This window comes from Chelon labrosus, assembly GCF_963514085.1.
Source record: "Chelon labrosus genome assembly, chromosome: 23".
Taxonomy (NCBI): Eukaryota; Metazoa; Chordata; class Actinopteri; order Mugiliformes; family Mugilidae; genus Chelon; species Chelon labrosus.
The window spans coordinates 21,199,081-21,221,513 of NC_140356.1; the positions used below are offsets into that span (position 1 = coordinate 21,199,081).

At 43.7% G+C, this 22,433-nt stretch overlaps 1 protein-coding gene across 3 annotated transcripts in view; it reads left to right on the forward strand.

The window, feature by feature from the left end:
* ptpro (protein tyrosine phosphatase receptor type O) overlaps positions 1-21,957 on the forward strand; it is a 30,281-nt gene extending 8,324 nt beyond the window's left edge. The window contains exons 2-27 of one of the 3 annotated variants that reach the window (XM_084573528.1): positions 976-1,237; positions 1,648-1,803; positions 1,919-2,071; positions 2,497-3,006; positions 3,244-3,405; positions 3,656-3,852; positions 3,946-4,066; positions 5,528-5,721; positions 5,801-5,912; positions 5,987-6,150; positions 6,856-6,976; positions 8,279-8,412; positions 10,538-10,676; positions 10,788-10,908; positions 12,616-12,684; positions 14,645-14,728; positions 17,067-17,102; positions 17,413-17,494; positions 18,254-18,344; positions 18,456-18,532; positions 18,948-19,082; positions 19,555-19,677; positions 19,767-19,921; positions 20,023-20,158; positions 20,255-20,370; positions 20,535-21,957. In XM_084573528.1, the coding sequence (XP_084429654.1) occupies positions 976-1,237; positions 1,648-1,803; positions 1,919-2,071; positions 2,497-3,006; positions 3,244-3,405; positions 3,656-3,852; positions 3,946-4,066; positions 5,528-5,721; positions 5,801-5,912; positions 5,987-6,150; positions 6,856-6,976; positions 8,279-8,412; positions 10,538-10,676; positions 10,788-10,908; positions 12,616-12,684; positions 14,645-14,728; positions 17,067-17,102; positions 17,413-17,494; positions 18,254-18,344; positions 18,456-18,532; positions 18,948-19,082; positions 19,555-19,677; positions 19,767-19,921; positions 20,023-20,158; positions 20,255-20,359 (3,639 nt within the window). In that variant the 3' untranslated portion in view covers positions 20,360-20,370; positions 20,535-21,957. The remainder of the gene's footprint in view (positions 1-975; positions 1,238-1,647; positions 1,804-1,918; positions 2,072-2,496; positions 3,007-3,243; positions 3,406-3,655; positions 3,853-3,945; positions 4,067-5,527; positions 5,722-5,800; positions 5,913-5,986; positions 6,151-6,855; positions 6,977-8,278; positions 8,413-10,537; positions 10,677-10,787; positions 10,909-12,615; positions 12,685-14,644; positions 14,729-17,066; positions 17,103-17,412; positions 17,495-18,253; positions 18,345-18,455; positions 18,533-18,947; positions 19,083-19,554; positions 19,678-19,766; positions 19,922-20,022; positions 20,159-20,254; positions 20,371-20,534) is intronic. The other 2 variants (XM_084573526.1, XM_084573527.1) reach the window with 2 other exon arrangements.
* The last annotated feature ends 476 nt before the right edge of the window (positions 21,958-22,433 follow it).

A 22,433-nucleotide genomic window follows, 5' to 3' on the forward strand; every position in this document is an offset into this window, starting at 1 on the left:
AATTCTGAGCTAACCTGAATATTCATTACGGATGTTGTCGTGGGCGTTGGGCACATAAAAGGTTGCACATATTATATTGGTATTTTATCGTATTTGACTGTAGATAGATTTATGAGTGAAGTTACCAACACAATAGATTGGCCGTAACACACTCACCCATTTTAGAGTCACATTCCCTCTCTCTGTCTCTCTCTCTGTCACTTTCTCACAAACACAGACACAGGGAGAGAATGTTAACTTGTGTCTGTATTATTTTGTCAGAATGCACCAGAATGCTTCGTTTGTATGTGAAAATCACAAACAATTCACCAGCCGCCACTGATCATGAGTTATAGTAATACTAACCCACTCTATTTCTCTCTTTCTTCCCCTCTTAACCTCAAGGATGTTTTGACATCGATTTAATTAAGTCACTCTCAGAAATGTGTCATCTGCATATTAAAATCACAAAAAAAATAAAAAAATATCGAACATGCTCAGTTCATCTCCAGGTTGACTAGAATCAGCTGATCCTATGTAAACAAACAGCTTTACATGAGCAAAGGAACCATCAGAATAAAATATAAATGTTCTGGCTGGTCTGTTCTCTGCAGTCTGCTACCTCGCCACTAGAGGGCACTGAATCATTCACACAGAGCCTTTAAATACCTGCAAAAGTCCAGCTGACGCCAGTGGACTTTATCTACTGCTAATTAGCTAATGTTAGCATGCTAACATGACTACAGCTACATGCTAATGTTGTGCTGCTTCCGTGGACAGAGATGCTAACATGTGAAGAGACTGAAGAAGGTTTAGTTTTATTCTATCACATCGGACCCTGAATCAGACTCTTTAACGTTAGCTTAGCTTAGCTTAGCTTACAGCTAAGATCGGAGGCTAGGGGAACCTGTTAGCCTCGATGTCCAGCTCCTCCTTCCTCCCCTCATTGACTGAGTGGTTTATCTTCAACTCATCGTTTTTCTTTCTTTCTTTCAGATCGTGACGGCGTTCCAGGCGTCCGTAAACGACGAGGGTTTGATCGTGGTGACGCTGGAGCTCTCAGACCTGCAGGAGAACGTGACGGCGTACGCGGCGCAGATCTCTGGAGAACCCCGACTGGTTCTGGTTCCGTTCGTGAACAGCAGCGAGCCTCTGCTGTTCAACGCTTCGTTTCACGGGCTCTGCTACAGCGTGGGTCTGCTGGTCCGACTGGGACAGAGCTGGTCCCGACCCATGAAGACCGTCTCTGTCCTCACAAGTAAGAACTTTAACAACCAGGGCTTTTAATTTGAAGGAGTTAGAGACTGAATCCAATAAACAGGAGATGAGGTTCTTTAATTACAAGATGAAATGTTAATGTTAATAACATAACTAGGAGGTTAGTTATTCATTTAGAATATTTCTTATTATATTTTAATTGTAATGAATTAATTATCATTATTTGAATATGTAATGGTTCTAAAACACTGTAAAATCAAAAAGCCAGAAAGGATCTATAGTTAAATCTGTTAACACGTATCTTAAATACACTCAAGGTTTAATTTTTATATTGAAAATAATAATTAAATAAAAACTTATTTGATATATTTTAGTGTTTTTTTACCCTTTGGAGCAGTTTGATTGTGGTCTGTATCGGGCGTTCTGATTGGTCGTTGTTTGTCTCCTCAGAGCCACTTCCTGTCCGCAGCGCTCAGATCTCAGACTATAAGGAGGCTCCAGAGACCGGCGTCGTGTTTGAACTGGAGCCTCCGACCAGAACCGTCTTCAGCCGAGTCAACATCAGCTTCACCGAAGGCCAGGAGCGCCGCTCCATGCTCTATAAAGGTCAGACCTCTGCTTCTGATGTATACCTGTGTTGCAGTCCTCAGTCCGACCTGATGGTGGCGCCGTTGTCTCATTGTGTTGTCGTGGTAACGTGAGTAATTTCCTGCGTTTACAGATTTCTACCGAGGGAAGACGGTGTTCAAACACTGGTTACCGGGCGTGTGTTACCGTAACATCACCTTCCAGCTGATCTCTGAGGTCACCGTGTCACAGACGCCGCTGGTTTCACACAGTGACATCACACACTCACCTCTGCACCACCGCACAGGTACGTTCATCACTTAGCTTAGCATAAAGACTAGGAACAGGTGGAACCGTTAGCCTGGCCCTGGCCAAAGGAAACAAACTGCTAACGTTGACCAGCAGCTTCGTCCTCCTCAGTCATGACTCAGCTCTGACGCTGTCTTCACCTGTTAACTGGAGCTAAGCTAAGCTAAGCTAAGCTAAGCTAAGCTAACTGCTAACAAATGTGCCAGTTAGTCAGAAACATTCCTAATTAGCTTTAAGCTAACTAGCATGAGTGAATAATATCTTCAAATGGAGCCACGTTGAGAGGTTTTAACTGTAACTATGGAAACGTAGGACCTCCTGCAAGGCATCATGGGTAGTGTAGTCAGACTTGATGAGAAGGAGGCGACTCCTCCTCTGACCGTGAGGAGCAGAATACCTGACTGTGTTCTCCTCCCCCCTCAGTGCCCTACCCCCCCCTCAACATCTCTCATAAGATCATCCACCTGAGCCAGAGGCCGCCTCCTCCTCCAGGTGAGCTTCCTGCTGACGGGGGTCGACACTCCTCCCGCCAGGCCCGGGACGTCCCGCTGATGGAGGAGGAGCAGGAGGAGGAGGAGGTGGTGCAGTCTGAGGAGGAGAACCCGTCTGAGGAGGTGCCCACTCTGACTCCCTTTGACTCCCCTCTCAACCTGACGGGAGGCGTCAACGCCAGCAGGACGGAGGAGGAGGAGCCTCAGAGCTCCTGGTCCGACCCGACGGCGCCGTCTCCGACCGACGGGGAGGAGGAGGAGTTTGTCAACGCCGTGGCGCCGGAGTACGAGGACTCCAACGAGCCGGGGTCGGCCATGGCGCTCCCCGCCGAGCCCGCCGTCCTGCCCACCAAGCTGCCCCCCATCCTCCTGGAGCTACGCTGGCTGCCCCCCCGACCCCCGACCAGCTACGACAGCTTCAACGTCTATGTGTACAGAGACGGTAAGACGCTTCTGCACGCGCTCAGTAGAGTCCCTCCTGCTGGGCCCTCGTTTCCTTTAATGAACCAAACAGAGTAAAAGCTGGTCTGCTCTGAGGTGGTCTACAGTGATCTAGTCTGATCCAGTAACCGTAGACCAACCACCTAATGTCCTCCTTGTCCTTCTTGTCCTCCTTGTCCTCCTCGTCCTCCTCGTCCTCCTTGTCCTCCTCGTCCTTCTCGTCCTTCTCGTCCTCCAGGAAACTCCACAGAAACGGCGACCGTGGACGAAAACACTCACGAGTTCTTCACGGAGTTGACGGAGCCCGGGACGTACCGGGTCCAGGTCAGGACGCTGAGCTCGGCCGGAGACTGTGAGGCCAGAGAGAGCAGCGGCGACACCGGCTTCAGCTTCTACCTGAGTAGGTTCCTGAGCAGCTCACAGACGTCCTCATGATCAACCCACTGAGTTAATTAAAATGTTTAGGTCCTTTAGTTAAAGATCACTGCTTTCTGTTCAACGTGTTCTGAGGTTAAAACTGAACTCATGTTTTTATTTATTAATATTTTATCATTTATTATTTTATGTAGTGTTATAAATATTGACCTTGTATATTTTCATTGACATCAGACTTGGTTAAAGCGTCTCCTTCTGTCTCCTTCCGTCTCCAGGTCCCGGTGGAGATCTCCTGGAGGAGCTCCGTGAGCGTCCTCAGGCCGTCAGCGTCCGGCTGCTGGACTCCAGCACGGCCGCCGTCTCCTGGGCTCCGTCGTCCCAGAACCACAACGGCAGCCTGGTGTCGGTGGTGTCCACGACCTGCCTGAAGCCCAGTCTGAGCCAGAGGATGGAGAACACCTACTGCAGCGAGGTGACCCCTAACCTACGTGACCAGCAGCGGTCAGCGTTCGTTAAAGTCTAACGTCTGGATTTAATCAGATTAATGTTTTTATTTGTTCGACAGGAAAACTCAACGAGCGCCATCATCAGTAACCTGACGCCTGGAGCTCAGTACAGGGTGGTGGTCTACCACACCAACGGACCTCTGATCAGCCCGCCGTCAGAGCCCGTCATCATCGACATCGGTGATTTAATCTGGTTTATTCTGATCAGATCAGGTTTAATCTGGTTTAATCAGATCAGATCATGTTTAATCTGGTTTATTCTGATCATGTTTAATCTGGTTTAATCAGATCAGATCATGTTTAATCTGGTTTAATCAGATCAGATCATGTTTAATCTGGTTTAATCAGATCAGATCATGTTTAATCTGGTTTAATCTGATCAGATCATGTTTAATCAGATCATGTTTAATCTGGTTTAATCTGATCAGATCATGTTTAATCTGGTTTATTCTGATCATGTTTAATCTGGTTTAATCTGATCAGATCATGTTTAATATGGTTTATTCTGATCATGTTTAATCTGGTTTAATCTGATCAGATCATGTTTAATCTGGTTTAATCAGATCATGTTTAATCTGGTTTAATCTGGTTTCATCTGATCAGATCATGTTTAATCTGGTTTAATCAGATCATGTTTAATCTGGTTTAATCTGGTTTCATCTGATCAGATCATGTTTAATCTGGTTTAATCAGATCATGTTTAATCTGGTTTAAACTGATCAGATCATGTTTAATCAGATCATGTTTAATCTGGTTTAATCTGATCAGATCTTGTTTAATCTGGTTTCATCTGATCAGATCTGGTTTCATCTGATCAGATCATGTTTAATCTGGTTTCATCTGATCAGATCGTGTTTAATCTGGTTTCATCTGATCAGATCGTGTTTAATCTGGTTTCATCTGATCAGATCATGTTTAATCTGGTTTCATCTGATCATGTTTAATCTGGTTTATTCTGATCAGATCGTGTTTAATCTGGTTTCATCTGATCAGATCGTGTTTAATCTGGTTTCATCTGATCAGATCATGTTTAATCTGGTTTCATCTGATCATGTTTAATCTGGTTTATTCTGATCAGATCATGTTTAATCTGGTTTAATCTGATCAGATCATGTTTAATCAGATCATGTTTAATCTGGTTTAAACTGATCAGATCATGTTTAATCAGATCATGTTTAATCTGGTTTAATCTGATCGATCATGTTTAATCTGGTTTAATCTGATCAGATCATGTTTAATCAGATCATGTTTAATCTGGTTTAATCTGATCGATCATGTTTAATCTGGTTTAATCTGATCAGATCATGTTTAATCTGGTTTATTCTGATCAGATCGTGTTTAATCTGGTTTATTCTGATCAGATCATGTTTAATCTGGTTTAACCTGATCAGATCATGTTTAATCTGGTTTAATCTGATCAGATCATGTTTAATCTGGTTTAACCTGATCAGATCATGTTTAATCTGGTTTAATCTGATCAGATCATGTTTAATCTGGTTTAACCTGATCAGATCATGTTTAATCTGGTTTATTCTGATCATGTTTAATCTGGTTTAATCAGATCAGATCATGTTTAATCTGGTTTAACCTGATCAGATCATGTTTAATCTGGTTTAATCTGACCCCGTCCCGTCCCGTCAGAGCCCACCGGTGTCCGTGAGCTGGCCGTCTACCCCCTGAGTCCCACCGCCGTCATCCTGAGCTGGCAGCGTCCGTACCACGTGGCGTTCAGGAAGTACGTCCTGCAGACCTTCTTCTTCAACCCCGTCACGCTGGCGTCCGAGTGGACCACCTACTACGAGATCGCCGCCACCGCCTCGGTCATCGCCTCCGTGGTAACGCTGCGTCTCAGAGAACAGCGGGAGCTTGTAGACATGCTGAGCCTCACCTTGTTGTCCTTGTGTCTCCCGGCAGAGAGTGACCGACCTGCTGCCCGCCTGGTATTATAACTTCCGTGTTTCCATGGTGACGTGGGGCGACCCGCCGCTGGGCTGCTGCGACAGCTCCACCGTGAGCTTCGTCACAGGTACCGACTCTGACGCCTGCTCTGGGCTGTCATTGGTCCGCACATCTCTGAAGCTTTCCCTCGTCCTCCTGCAGCTCCCGAGGCTCCTCACGTCTCCTCGGTGGACTACTCCCACGGCGTCCTCTACGTCCGCTGGACGTACGGCGAGCTCTTCATCGACCTGTCCCACTCCAGGATGCTCCACTGGCAGGTGGTGGCCGTCGGGAGGAAGGGACCTGAGAGGAGCTACTCGGTCGACGTGAGTTCCTCTTTGTTAGAAACTGTTCTGACTGAGATCTTAGACGATGTTCAGAGATTATGTTTCTATGAACAGTTTGATGTTTGTGCTGAAAAGATCTGTAGATTATAAAAGGTTCTCTGTCTGAGCGACGTCTTCTGGTCCAGATCAGATCAGCTTGGCACCGCCCACTTCCTTCTCTAGACTTATTTCATGCTGTGTTGTGGTTGCTAAGGAGCTACCAGCTGGTTGCTATGTGGTCTTCCTGTTGTTCCAGGTGGTTATGGGGTCGTGGCTCAGCGTCTCTGTCTGCTGGTACATGTGTCTGTGTGTTATGAACATCAGCTGAGTCACTGTTAATAACGTTAATCTGTCCTGCAGAGACTTTTTATTCAGGTGATTAATGAGAGTTTAACAGACACGAGACTGATCAGGATGTTAGGATTTAGTCTCAGTTATTTTTAGTTTAAGGCGGATTAATTGGTATTTTTGGAAAAGACCTGCAGCAGCAGCGTTTCCTGTCGTCCTCATCAGAAGATGAAGTCACATTAGAAGCTGCTCCGTCTGATAATCCTTTAATGAGCCACGGATTCAGACGTAAACAGGTCGTACACCTGCAGGATAACCTCATCTCACGTCAACGTGTTCAACACTAATCAACGCTGTTGACACGGCGTCTTCGTTTGTGTGATGACGGTAACCGTGGTAACCGTGTTGTTGTGACAGGTGACTCGTAACGTGATGCGGGCCAGCCTCCCTCTGCCTCCAGGAGACATCTACAACCTGACGGTGACGGCGTGCACCGAGCGCAGCAGGAACACCTCCACGCCAAACATCATCAAACTGGGTCAGCACACACACACACACACACACACACACACACACACACACCCGTAGAGACAACAGGACTGAGAGTCTGGCTTCTGGAGAATCAGTTCTTCAGTTTCTCAGTCTGAAGTGAAACCAGGAGACATGTTTAATCCTGAGAGTCGTAAATATTCAACCTAGTGTCACTAAACCAAACATGATGACGGCCACGTTGTTATGGACCAGGGTTGTAGTTCCCAGTCTGACCTGATGGTGGCAGTGTTGTCTCTGAAACAGGAGAGTCTGTTATCGATGAGGACAGATCTGAGGAGGAGGAGGAGGAGGAGGAGGAGGAGGAGGAGGAGGAGGAGGAGGAGGAGTTAGTTTCCATCAACCTTCTCAACAAACAGGATGAGGATTTTTTTATAAATGTTTATTTTAATAAACCAGTTAAATCAACTTCCTTCTGATGCTCAGTTAAGCTACATTCTGTGATTGACCCTCGGCCCGACCCGTAGTTTAGGAAATCAGGAAGTGATGCAGCGGTTACGTTGAGGATGCAGCAGAAATGGATAAAGAAACAAGATGGTTCTCTACAAGAACCGAGTTCATCAGTGAACCCAGCTCTGACAGTTTCTGGAGGATCTTGAACCTTTGAGGTTGTTCTGGAGAATATTTGTCTTTGTTAAAATGTCCTTTAAGGTACCTTCAGATAAAATGTGATGAGTGGTTCGTTCTCTAACTCACTGACGTCCCATGATGTGTCCCGTCCTGCAGCAGATTAGTAACTCATCTAGTTCCTCAACAGTAACTTTCCAAGACAGATCACAGTCTCTCCTGGAGAACCTTCAGAGGAGCCACGACTCATCCAACACAGATGAAGTTCTGTGTGTGACACCATGACTGATTAACTCATTAACTTTATAAATACACTGTTCCTTTAAATCCAGCAGCTGTTTCTGGTCGAAGCCGTTTGTTTGTTTTTAACAGAGGAAATGAAACTAAAGAGAGAAAAGTGGATTTATAAATGTGAAGGCTGTCGACAGAAACGATGCAGACTCTAAACATCAGACAGTCGTGTTGTTTCTCCAGGAGTCGCTGTCTGTAAAAAAAATAAATAAATAAAAAGTCTCTTCTATCTTTGTTCTCGGCCACAAACCGACTTTCTCGGGCTTGAAAGTGAATATGAAACTTCTTACTCTCCACTTCCTCTTCTCAGCCCGTTGAAGCATTTCAGTCATCAGAGGAAGTGCGAGCGTTCTCGGCTCCTCTCAGTTTAGACCTGGTTCACCTGACGTCTTCTCCCTCCTCTAACCTCAGCTTTATTCGCCGTTTCCTGCAGAGCCGGCTCCGCCCAGATCCCTGTACGCCGTCAACGCCACTCACTCGTCTGTCACTCTGCTGTGGAGCGAGGAGGGAGTGGTCGACTACTACCAGGTCCTCTGCAGACCCAGCAAAGCCAGCAAGGAGCTCAAGGTAATGCTGCTTCACCTCCACGGGGACCAGAGATTATGGGATGTCTGTAGTTCATGGACAGGATGTAGAGGACGCTGCTGCAGAAATCAAATCTGATCTGAGGTTAGAGAACGGAGCAGAGATGAGTCTGACTCAGCTTTTCTTGGTTTCTCTGTTTTAACCTCCAACAAAAACAAGAAGCAGCAGCAGCAGCAGTCGGACCTGTCGAGGTTCTTTAAGACTCTGTTTTAGAATTTCTGTTTAAATAAAATGATCTTTAAATGAGCTGATACTTATACAGGAAATATACGATCATGTTTAGAGTCTGTTGGTTGATTCTTGAAGCTGAGACGATCAGAAACATCCCAGCATCGAACTCTGAGCTCTGTCATCGGTTTAGTCCTCATGTTTTAGTCCTCAGGGTTTAGTCTTCTTGGTTTAGTCCTCATGTTTTAGTCCTCATGTTTTAGTCCTCAGAGTTTAGTCCTCAGGGTTTAGTCCTCATTTTTAGTCTTCTTGCTTTAGTCCTCAGAGTTTAGTCCTCAGAGTTTAGTCCTCAGAGTTTAGTCCTCAGAGTTTAGTCCTCAGAGTTTAGTCCTCAGGGTTCAGTCTTCTTGGTTTAGTCCTCAGGGTTTAGTATTCTTGGTTTAGTCCTCATGGTTTAGTCTTCTTGGTTTAGTCCTCATGTTTTAGTCCTCATGTTTTAGTCCTCAGAGTTTAGTCTTCTTGGTTTAGTCCTCATGTTTTAGTCCTCATGTTTTAGTCCTCAGAGTTTAGTCCTCAGGGTTTAGTCCTCATTTTTAGTCTTCTTGCTTTAGTCCTCAGAGTTTAGTCCTCAGAGTTTAGTCCTCAGGGTTCAGTCTTCTTGGTTTAGTCCTCAGGGTTTAGTATTCTTGGTTTAGTATTCTTGGTTTAGTCCTCAGGTTTAGTCCTCATTTTTAGTCTTCTTGCTTTAGTCCTCAGGGTTTAGTCCTCAGAGTTTAGTCCTCAGAGTTTAGTCCTCAGAGTTTAGTCCTCAGGGTTCAGTCTTCTTGGTTTAGTCCTCAGGGTTTAGTATTCTTGGTTTAGTCCTCATGGTTTAGTCTTCTTGGTTTAGTCCTCATGGTTTAGTCCTCATGTTTTAGTCCTCAGAGATTAGTCCTCGTGTTTTAGTCCTCATGTTTTAGTCCTCTGAGGGTTTAGTCCTCATGTTTTAGTCCTCAGGGTTTAGTCCTCAGAGTTTAGTCCTCAGGGTTTAGTCCTCAGAGTTTAGTCCTCATGTTTTAGTCCTCATGTTTTAGTCCTCATGTTTAAGTCCTCAGGGTTTAGTCCTCATGTTTTAGTCCTCATGTTTTAGTCCTCATGGTTTAGTCCTCATGGTTTAGTCCTCATGTTTTAGTCCTCATGGTTTAGTCCTCAGGTTTAGTCCTCATGTTTTAGTCCTGAGGGTTTAGTCCTCATGTTTTAGTCCTCAGGTTTAGTCCTCATGTTTTAGTCCTGAGGGTTTAGTCCTCATGTTTTAGTCCTCAGGGTTTAGTCCTCATGGTTTAGTCCTCATGGTTTAGTCCTCATGGTTTAGTCCTCAGGTTTAGTCCTCATGTTTTAGTCCTGAGGGTTTAGTCCTCATGTTTTAGTCCTCAGAGTTTAGTCCTCGTGTTTTAGTCCTCATGGTTTAGTCCTCATGTTTTAGTCCTCAGAGTTTAGTCCTCGTGTTTTAGTCCTCAGAGTTTAGTCCTCGTGTTTTAGTCCTCATGGTTTAGTCCTCATGGTTTAGTCCTCGTGGTTTAGTCCTCATGTTTTAGTCCTCAGAGTTTAGTCCTCGTGTTTTAGTCCTCAGAGTTTAGTCCTCGTGTTTTAGTCCTCATGGTTTAGTCCTCATGGTTTAGTCCTCATGTTTTAGTCCTCATGTTTTAGTCCTCATGTTTTAGTCCTCAGAGTTTAGTCCTCGTGTTTTAGTCCTCATGGTTTAGTCCTCATGGTTTAGTCCTCGTGGTTTAGTACTCAGGGTTTAGTCCTCATGTTTTAGTCCTCATGTTTTAGTCCTCATGTTTTAGTGCTCAGGGTTTAGTCCTCAGAGTTTAGTCCTCAGGGTTTAATCCTCATTGTTTAGTCCTCTGTGTCCGTCTTCAGGACAGGCACTGATGTCTCTAACTTGTCCTCCCTTCAGGCCCGTGAGCCTCAGACGTCCACGTCTCACGTCCTCACAGTTTCTGGTCTCGTGCCGGCGTCCAGCTACAACTGCACCGTCACCAGCTTCAGCTACAGCACACCTAGCCGTCCAGCACACATCAGCGTCAGCACCGTCGGTAGGTGGAGCTGTCCCACTCTGAGACCTTTAGTCCTCAACGTGTCCTCAGTGTGTCCTCAGGAGGTGTCTCAGTGTTGAATCCTTAAACGTAAACGTCGTCTGTCTGCAGCTAAAGAGATGAACCCCAGCGTCGCCGCCATCTCGGCTCTGGCCGTCCTCAGCGTCCTCCTCATCAGTCTGCTCGTCCTCTTCCTGCTCGTCCTCCGCAAGAAACACCTGCAGATGAGCAGGTACTGAACACACCCCCTCTACCTGCAGCATCAGACATGTCTCTGACCCTGTTCACACCTGGTGTTAACGTCCATGATCTGATGACAGGTGGTCAGGACACATTAGAGTCACCTGGTGTCTTTATCATCAGACATGTCTCATTAATTTGGGGATGAAGCTTCCAGGGTTCAGGTCTAATCTGAGTCTTTGTCTCTAAAATAAATCAGATCTTAACATGTGAGAGTCTTTCCATCTTGTTCCAACATCTGGATCATGTCTCCAACTCAACAACCAGCTGTTGATGGTTCTGATCCAGCGGTAGGTAGAGATCCATTAGAGACAGCAGCTGGTACCACATGGTGGCGCTGATTATTTACAGACTATCAGTGAATGTTAAACATCACATTTATGAGGAACATGGAACAAAATCAGATTTAATTCAGATTTTTCTTGTTTTCTGGTTTAGCTTTAGCGCTAACGTTAGCGTGAGGTTGCAGCTTCGTTCGACCGTGAACTCATTTCTCAAATTCATGTCACATTTTATTCTTAGAAGCGGCGACGCTCAGTAACCGAGCTCAGAAACAACTTCCTCCTCCATGAAGACGAGACATTTATATCTGACGCCTGTTCACTCACAGCTGGACTCAAAAACATGTTCAGAGACTGAGGAGCTCATGTTTATGGAATTAAAAGTCAAATTATTAGATTAGATTAGATTAGATTCAACACATGTACAAGTACAGAACAACAAAATGCAGTTTGGCATCTAACCAGTAGTGTAATAGGCTGTAAATATTATGGTGTGTAGTAGTACGGTACAGGTTGTTTTTACAGCATATGGACAATATTTACAGATCAATACCTTTGTACAGGTGAGACCATACATACAGGTGAGACCATACATACAGGTGAGACCATACATACAGGTTAGTGAGCAGGATACACACAATGATTGAATGAGGTACTATGAACATATTATACGGATGGATTTGTGTGTTAAATGTGAGCAGACTATAAACAGGAACTATATCATGATTTATAATAAAGGAAACGGTACCTAATAAAGTGGCCAGAGTGGATAGATACGTAACCGTTTAAAATGCTGAATTGGTTCAAAGGTTGAATCTTTTTTGGTTCTTTTTTTTTTTGCATTTTAAATTTTATTTATTTCATTTTTGGCACTAATGGGCTTCCATACCTGTTACACTATATGAATATATGAGACGATTAAATAATTAACGTCAGATTTGGTTTCTCTTCTCAGTTCTTACTGTTATTCTTTTGATTTTGTAACTTATTTATTTATTCTGCAGCGTTGAGCTTCCTTAAAGGTTTAACTTTAGGTTTTGTATCTTGTGAATAAATCTGTGTCTATTGTGACGTTTATGGGAACTCCAGTTATTTTCACCACAGCTGCCAAAGTTTACGATCTAAAAATAAGTTGTACGTTTTTACTCTTTCATCGGAATGACTTTACTTGATTAGATTAGGTCACTTTGAGTTTTACTAATCTCTTATAGTCCAAACTAATTGTGGGGACTCTCCCTGGAGCTATGAACCTCGTTAAACTGATACAGTCAGATGAGTTTCCAGTTTACATTTTCTGTTATTTTGGTGCACACATTGACTTCCTCTATTTCCTGACCAGTCATCAAATATTTCTGACTTCCTCAAACGACTCGGCTCGGTTCTCACCACATCTTTATTCTATTTTTTTTCTGTTTCAGAGAGTGTGGCGCCGAAACCTTCGTCAACTTCGCTTCATTCGAAAGAGACGGGAAACTTCCCTACAACTGGTACGCCCTCATTCTGTTCCTCATCCTCAGATCACAATAAAAGTTTCATCCCGTCGGTTTTCAGCCTCCAAAGAACCAATCAGAGGCAGATTAAGGAGCAGATTAAGGATTTGAATATGTAGCTACAGACTCAACTCATAACAGTAAAGATGATGATGATGATGATGATGATGAAGACGAGCTCAGCAGAACTGGGGAGTTTGTTGATGAAAGCTGAGGATTTAATCTCAGATTAAAGGGACAAAATGCTGATTCTCAGTCGGTTGTTTCCAAAACAAAGAAATCACATTTCACCATCGTTTAATTCTCAACAGTTAGATTTTATTTTTTAACGGGAAGTCAAAAGTAGAGGATGACGTGGCTGACGGCCCAGACTCGGTCTGACTCGTGTTGATTAATTTGTGATTAATATAACGGCTGAAAGACGGTCAGTTAAGGCAGAACCTTGGCTTCCATCTGCTGTTGTATTTGACTTCATCACTAAATGCACATTTCCATCAGTTTCCTTCTCAGTGTGGTGGTGGTGGTGGTGGTGGTGGAGTTGTGTTTATGCTTTGACTGTGCATGTCGCAGACGTCACTGATGTCCACGGGTTAGAGACGTAGACGGCTTCTGTCTTTACACGATCATAAAATCACTCAGAGAAAAGAAAACTGTGGCAGACGCTGACAGGTTTCCTAAGATAAAATAAATTTTAGGTTTAGCATAAATTTCATTTTTTGCATCCTATAGCATAAAATGACCAAAACTGTAAATTTAAATGTTCAGTGTAAGTTACAGATTTAGTTTTGTTTTTTAATTAAAATTGGAGCAAACAGGCTTCCATACCTGTTGAACTGTAGCTGCAATACGTAAATATAGGAGACAATTAAATTATTAAAATCAGACTTCACAGTTTTTATCATTATTCTGTTGATTCCTGTAATTTATTTATTTCTATAAATATCTATATAATAAAAATAAAGACGTGTGTAGCCCTTATTTAAAGTAATGCTGACAGTGTTTCTAAGATATTTGTTTAATATTTAACTGAAGACCAAAACAAAGGTGCATTAACTGCTGTGGAGTACCTCAGGGTGTTATACTGGATCCACATGTGTTTTATTTATATATTTAATTAATAGACATGTTGTTTATATCTTATTTGTATGTAGATGATTTATAGACAGTTTTCAGTATAATGTTTAGAGCAGAAAGTCATTTGTTTGCTTCTCTCTGATGTCAGATATCATTTTCTGATCTTAAACCTTTAAAAAGCTTTAATAATTGTAAACATTAAATTGTATTTGACCAAAGTTAATTTAAAACGTTTATCAAATTTCATAAAAAGACCAAAATTATATCCAAAGTTAACGTTTCCAACGCTGAGGACGAGGCAGTTACCTCCTTTAGTCCAAATACAAGAACTTTAAATAAAATAACACAGAGTGATTATTTATTTATGTTTATGACCAAAGGATAAAAACAGTGACCTGACATTTCATTTTGTCTTTAACTACCTGATTTATTAATTCATTCTTAACTTAAATTTCAACGTTTGGAAACTAAACGTATCTGCATCCTTTATGTTCAAACCTGAGAAACTCGAAAAATCGATGACGTTGTCGCCGTCAAGGTGGTTTGACAAACTGTTTACACGTGAGGAGGCTGAGTGTTGCATTGTGGGCCGTCTGGGAGGACGCAGTGATGTCCCAGATTCAGGATGGAGGTTGTTCTAGAGGAGACAGAGCAGCCATTGATGTCCAGCAGCGAACAGACTCCTGTTGTCCTCCAGAGAGACAACGGGACACTTTCTGAGCGGCTGCATGATGCATTAACTCTGTGTTCAGCACTAATGTGAAGCTCTGTGCCTCTTTACTAATGGAGCGCCATGTTCTGTCCCCAACCTATCGCCCCCTGGTGTCTGTTCTCTTTATTTTCTTCTTGTTTGTGTTTTGATTTTTATTTGAACCCCCTTCAGGCGAAGAAGCCTCTTTGCCTTCCTTACCCTACTGCCATCCTGCCTTTGGACTGACTATCTTTTGGCTTTTTATATTAATCCTTGGTAAGTAAGCACTTGAGGGGCATGTCCAAACAGAGCCACAGTCCACAGTATTGATCAGAGACATTGTTTTATTGTCCGTCTGAACCGGATAAGTCTGGTGTCCTTCTATATTTCTGTTGACAAATCTCCTGAAAAGACCAAAACCAACGTTGGGTTTTATTGTTGTGGTGTTCCTCAGGGCTCCATCCTGGCTCCTCTTCCTTTCTCCATCTACCTCTTAGACTTAAGACACGTAGATAACACATTATTATATTTATCCGCCCATAAACTCGGGTGATAACAAAGAAAATATTTTTTTTTTCTTAATATATTTCTTGAATTAACAAAACTGTGACGTGACATTTACTGATGTGGTGTTCCTCAGGGCTCCATCCTGGCTCCTCTTCTTTTCCCCAGTAGACTTCATGAAGATAATATGTCATTACATTTATTTACCTGTTAAAACAGGTGATAACTCAATGTCTGGTTGCCACAAAATGAAAATGAACCCTTTCATATCTAACCCTTAACATAAGACTTTATATTTTATATCATTTCTAACAAAAACTACCAAAGCTTTTTCAGGGATCCATCCTGGCTCCTCTACTTTCTACTTTTTACTTATTCATTAGTCAAATAAACATTCTCATCTCATTCTAGGGTTCTAGGTTACGCTTTGAGCCAAAGTGACTTTTTCAGGTCAAAACAAAAACCACTCGGTTAAATTTAGGCCGTGACTGGTTGAAACCAACTCTTTGTTGACCCCGATAAGTTAAGTCTCTGCCTCATCTCTGGCTCTACAACAACATCATCAGAGTTGCTATGGCCACCAGAAGGCACTGTCACTTCAGCAGAAACTTATTTATTATTATTATTATTAGTGGATATTTAGTGAAGTTTATTTTTTATGGCTGACCATGATGAACTGTGGCACTAACACCAGAAAGACGATGTCCAGAAAAGTGAAACCCTTAAATGTTCATGTTACTTTCCCAAAAAATAAACAAATGTTTTTAGCTTTACTGTTAAATTAAATGTGGTGTTCCACAGGGATCCATGTTAGGGCCCTTGTGAAGGATCTCTGTGGAGCTCAGAGGAATAAAACTTATCTCATAGTGGTTGTTATCAGGAGACCGTCAGTGTTGGTTGGGTCTATGCGTGAGCTTTGTTCACAAGAAGAAAATATAGAATCACCAGACTTTAAGGCTTTTATTTTGAAATTAAAGTGAATTTCCTGGGTAAATGCGAAATCTTTTCTGACATGTTGAACTTTGTCTTGCAATGCTGTGTCTGTGGTTGAACTGAAGTCGCTCTGAGTGTGTCTCTACTAACATGTTGGATGTATTTTAGCATGATGCTAACTGTGGCGTCGCTCCACGTCTGCATGCGTCTGTGGTTTCTCTGTAGAGGTAAACGTGCATGTGGTTGGTTGGAGATGAATTAGTGACGTAGAGCCTCCAGATTAAAGCTGAAGGAAGTTTGTTTTAACACAAGTTAGACGCTGTGTTAAAAGTTTGAATGTAGACATCCTGGCCACTTCATTAGGTACACTAGAGAAACCAGTCCTGCTCTAAATCTAGTCTCCATGAAGGTTCAGCTTTAGTTTCTAGTAAGTGAGAGAGATGTTGATTCATTGTGGAGGATGTGGTTTGTTGAACCACTGAACCGTAGCTTTAAATTAAACTTCATCCTCCACAATGATCCTCCATCATTTAGATTAGACTTCACTGGTGTACCTAATGATCTGGACAGGCAGGGTAGATACTTGAGCATGAAGCATGCGTGATCTGGAGCTGGCGATGATTCTTGTGAAGCTCTGACCGATGTTTGGGTTCATACTGACCTCTGTGGAAGTCTGTGGCCGTGAACACCGGCTGAAATCTGATGATTCATTAAACGTTTGCTTCATTTATCAGATTTAAAAGTTAATTAGAATTAGATTGATAGGTGTAGCTAAATAAAATGCTTGGGCAGAAAAAGAGGAACTTTTGTTTTCAGTAGAAACAGATCAAACCTTTAAAACAGAAAGTTTTTAGTTTGGATTTAAAAACTATTTTCATCTTCATCGTTAAAGATGAACGTGAGCTGCAGACGTCCGTCTGGTGAGAATCGTCTTTTCATTGTTGATGCAGATCAAGTGTTGATAAGAATCTAGAAACATGAACTCCCATTAAAATGAAGGTGTCGGCTCTGCAGCAGCTGCTTCCTGCTGATTTGAACTGGTTTCAGATAACGAGACGTTTCTGGTTCATTATGAAACAAACTGGATCCAGCAGCAGAGCAGTAACAACCCACATCGGTAGAACGGAGCTGATCAGCTGATCTGAACATGAGGAATTTACATGTTTGTATTTTATAGGAGCAAGACCGCTCTAAAGAAACGGAAGCTAACAAGGTAACGAGCAGCGCTCAGGGTCACACCTGGTTCTAACAACACTCTGTTCACACCTGATAGTTTAAATCTGGATCAGAACCTTCAACAGCTGATCGTTGACTTGGAGAAATGTCAACAGAGGAGGAGGAGGAGATAGTTTAATGTTAAAGATGAACGAGTGAATGAGTGAATGTTTGATGTTGGAGTGAATGAATGAATGAATTAATTAATGCTGCTCTTGTCTGGTGGATGAATGAATGAATGGATGAATGAATGAATGAATGAATGAATGGATGAATGTGTAACTAGTTCTGTGTCTCTGTGTTTACAGCCCGGTGCAGCTGGACGACTTTGACGACTACTTCAAGGAGATGAGCAAAGACTCAGCGTACAAGTTCTCTCTGCAGTTTGAGGTTTGAGTCCAGAACCAGTTCAGGACCAGTCCAGAACCAGATCAGAGCTGTTTGAGAATCTGTCTGATTTTAAATTTCCTTCATTGATCAGAGACGTTGGAGATAAACTGAACCAAGAGAAACTGGAGCTTTAAGGATTAGATTTAATGAGTCAGGACAAAGATGATATAAATTATATTACACATCTGATAGATCTGTTATATCTGATCTATTATATCTGATCTATTATATCTGATCTGTTATATCTGATCTGTTATATCTGATCTATTATATCTGATCTGTTATATCTGATCTGTTATATCTGATCTGTTATATCTGATCTGTTATATCTGATCTATTATATCTGATCTGTTATATCTGATCTGTTATATCTGATCTGTTATATCTGATCTGTTATATCTGATCTATTATATCTGATCTGTTATATCTGATCTGTTATATCTGGTCTATTATATCTGATCTGTTATATCTGATCTATTATATCTGATCTATTATATCTGGTCTGTTATATCTGATCTGTTATATCTGATCTGTTATATCTGGTCTGTTATATCTGGTCTGTTAGTCTGGTACTGGTCTACAGAGACGTCAGCTGATCTTTAGTTCAGGTCTTAGAGGAGTTTTATCTTAGTGACGCTGCATCAGATTCTTTATGATCAGATCTTAGTTTTAGCTCGTCAGCGTCTCAGTCGTTGATTAATATTCATTCATTAATTAATTAATTAATTCATTAACTACATTAACCCTGATGTTGTTCAGGAGCTGAAGAGCGTCGGTCTGGATCTGACCCACAACGCCGCCGACCTGCCCGTCAACCGACCCAAGAACCGCTACACCAACATCCTCCCCTGTGAGTCCCGCCTCTCGCCGCTTCACTTCCTTTCAGTCTGACGTTAACAGGCTAACGCTAGGCTAACGCTAAGCTAACGCTAGGCTAACGAGCGCTCTGCTCTGTCCTCAGACGACTTCAGTCGGGTGAAGCTGATCTCGATGCACAACGATGCAGGTTCAGACTACATCAACGCCAACTACATCCCTGTGAGTCTCCGCCCACATCCGTCACAAACATCCACGTGGTCACGACACAGCGCCACACGCATTTATATATCATTATTATTATTATTATTATTCAGTGTCCTGATGGACATCCAGAGTTAGAGATGATCTGAGACTAGAAGAAGAAGACGACAGCGGCCTAGTGATGAGACATTTAACATTTAACCAAATGAGACCAAAAATAAAAACTTTTATCTGCATTAAAGGCAGTTAAATATAATAAATATAATAAACATAATAAATCAGAATACGTGATGCTGTGGAACCGTCTGATGACTGAATAAATCAAATGTTTAAAAAGCTTTAACAGTTAAATGAACTTTATTAAACGTTAGTAATGAGAGGATCAGATCAGAGTGTTTCATTCAGACTACGTCTCGTCTCGTCTCGTCTTCAGGGACACAGACACAGTAAAGAGTACATCGCCACTCAGGGTCCGCTGCCTGAGACCCGCAACGACTTCTGGAAGATGGTCCTGCAGCAGAAGTCTCCCATCATCGTCATGTTGACTCAGTGCAACGAGCGACGGAGGGTGAGTTCATTCATTAACACCTGGAACCAGTTTATATAAAATATAGTTATTAAACGTTCACTTAAACACATTTATGATCTAAAGAGGAAAACATTTCATTATTATATATAACGTCTGCTGGACATTTAATTTCTGTTTGGTGGTGATTCAGAGGAGGAGGATTTACATTTATTTATTTATTGATCAAATGTCTTTATATATAAGTTCTAATGGTCTGGTATCAGGGTCTGGGTCTGGTATCAGGGTCTGGTGTTGCTCTGCCCCCTGGTGGCCGTCGGGGTCTAGTATCAGGGTCAGGGTCTGGTATCAGGGTCTGGGTCTGGTCTCAGGGTCTGGTATCAGGGTCTGGGTGTGGTCTCAGGGTCTGGTCTCAGGGTCTGGGTCTGGTCTCAGGGTCTGGTATCAGGGTCTGGTGTTGCTCTGCCCCCTGGTGGCCGTCGGGGTCTCACTGCAGCGTCCCCTGTGTCCTCAGGTGAAGTGTGACCACTACTGGCCGTTCACAGACGAGCCCGTCCTGTACGGGGAGATCAGCGTGGAGATGCTGTCGGAGGCGGAGTCTCCAGAGTGGACCATCAGGAAGTTCAGGCTGGGCTACGTGAGTCTGTTGAGGACAACATCTGGACGGAGGAGGACGCCTCCACATCTGTATGTTCCCTTAACGTGTGCTGCTGTCGCCCCCCTCAGGCCGACGAGACGCAGGACGTCCTGCACCTGAACTACACGTCCTGGCCGGACCACGGCGTCCCCACGGTCAACGCCATCGAGAGCATCCTGCAGTTTGTCCACATCGTCCGGCAGCAGGCCAACAGGACCAAAGACCCCATCGTGGTCCACTGCAGGTCAGGACGTCCGACGGAGGCTGTTCTCTTAATGCTTTTATTTTGTTGAGGGCAGGAACTCGACTCATTTCCTGTCCCTCTCTGGTGGTGTCTCGTTTCAGCGCCGGCGTCGGGAGGACCGGGACCTTCATCGCTCTGGACCGACTGATGCAGCACATCAGAGAACACGAGTTCACCGACATCCTGGGCATGGTGTCAGAGATGAGGTCCCACCGCCTGTCCATGGTCCAGACCGAGGTCAGGGTCCGGGTCTGGGTCTGGGTCTGGGACGGGAACCAGAGAGAAGCTGTCAACATGAATGACTGACATGTGTTTCTCCTCCTCCTCCTCCAGGAGCAGTTCATCTTCATCCATCAGTGCGTCCTGTTGATGTGGCAGAAGAAGAAGCAGCAGTCGGTCACGTCAGACGTCATCTACGAGAACGCCAGCAAGACATAAACGCTCCAGATGTCAGTCACCGCACCTGGTCACACCTGTCTGCTCACACCTGTCTGCTCACACCTGTCTGTTCACACCTGTCTGCTCACACCTGTCTGTTCACACCTGTCTGCTCACACCTGTGAACCAGAACCAGGTTCTACTGGCTGGTTAATCCCTCCTCGTTGTCTTGCAGGCTGCGACCTCGTCCAGCTCCAGTGCTTCAGGCATCCATTCTCTGCAGAAGAAGATCCGCTTCATCATCAGCATCAGAACCAACAGCAGAACATCTGGACCGTCTTTACTTTGACTCGGTGTCGGAGCGTGGGACGGAGCGCCGTCCGACCACGGCCGTCTGGACCGGACGTCTTGGTTCAGACGCCGCTCGCTGGAACTGAGTCAGCAGCTTTTCATTCTTCACGGTTTTAATCTCAGGAGTCGCTGAAGAACCAGCAAGCACGCGACTCCGCCTCCGACGCCTCAGACTCCGCCTCCGACGCCTCCTCACGGCTTCAGCTTCGACGCTCAGCGATGAATCTGAGTCGGGACGTTTCAGGACGTTTCAGGACGGAGGAGGCGTCTCAGGAGCGTCTCTGAACTTTAAGGGACGTCGTGGATGTTTTGCTGGATCTGCAGCGACTGGAGGCGCCGCCGCTGCCGCCGCCGAGCGCCGGTGGTCGGTTTGTGCGGAGGCCTCGGGTCGAGTCGATCTGTAGAGGAACTCTAGAACCGCTGCCGAGGTTTAACGGACAGAGACGGATCAAACTGCCAAAACCACATCAGAGGATCAGCTGGTCGACCCGAGCCGCTCCAGCTCCAGACGGACCTGTAGGAACCAGAGGAACCAGAGGAACCATCAGCTGATCCATAGAACTCAAAGGTTACTTTAAATTTAGTTTTAGTTCCTGAAGCTCCAGCAGCTCAACATCAAACGACTTTTAAACCGCGTTCAAATCTTTTTTTAAATCCGTTTTATTTTATTTTTTACGTTAAACATCACGATGAATAGAATCACGTTAACGCTTCTCGTCTGATTAAATCACGCTGCCCCCTGGTGGTCGCCGGCGCCGGCTCGGGTCGACCTTCGTCGTCTTCTTCTCTTTCTACTGAACCTGAAACTTTTCTGACTGACAGCGCCGAGCTCACAGGAAGTGGAGGAAGTGTCGTCAAAATAAGAGCTGGAGCCAGACAGCAGCTCGTTAAGGTGGAATTAAAAGTGAAGAGTTTAGTTTAAAGAAGCTTTTTAAATGAATCCGTTATTAAAGCACAAACCTTCACACGTTGGTTCAATGATCACATTTAGTCTCTGTTTAAACAGGAAGCCTTCTACAAGCTTCAGACTTTTATTTTGACGACACAGGAAGTGATGGCGTAGAGGAGGTTGTTACTGTAAATACTACGATGCTAACTCTCGTCATTGACGCTCGTTTCTCGTGCTTTAGGTTTTTAAACTCGTCGTAAACGTGAATCAAACTTTTCTTCTTCTTCGTGTCTTCGGGTCCAAGTCGTCGTGTCACTTCCTCCAGTCGGAGGCTGATCTGATCACAGAGTGTTTGTGTGTGTGTGTTTCCTTCAAAATAAAACGTCCAGTTACACCTGTTGTTATTTCCTTCAAAATAAAACGCACCATTGAAAACTAATGTAGTCACAACTGAATCATTCAAACGTTAAAATACGAGTTCATGTGTCCAGACGGAGCTGAGGATTATTATTATTATTAATTTATTATTATTAATTTATTATTATTAATTTATTATTATTATTAATTTATTGAGCAAAGTCTTTTAAAAGAAATGAATGAAAACATAAAATCAGGGCGACGCCATTAAACTCAAAGTCGTTGACGTTTAGTGTCTTAATAACAGTTCTGCTCGTTAGCCGTTCAAGCTAACGTTAGCCGTTCATGCTAACGTTAGCTTGATAGAAACTAGATTTAAAGTTTAAATGGAAGCTGTGAAACATTTCTAGCATCTTTGACCCTGAGCTAACCATGCTAGCTGCTAGCTGCTACAGGTGTTCTTACCTGTTCAGGTCAGCTGATCAGATCACACCTGTCCATCTTTAGGTTCCTGTGTTCACACCTGGGACGTCCTGA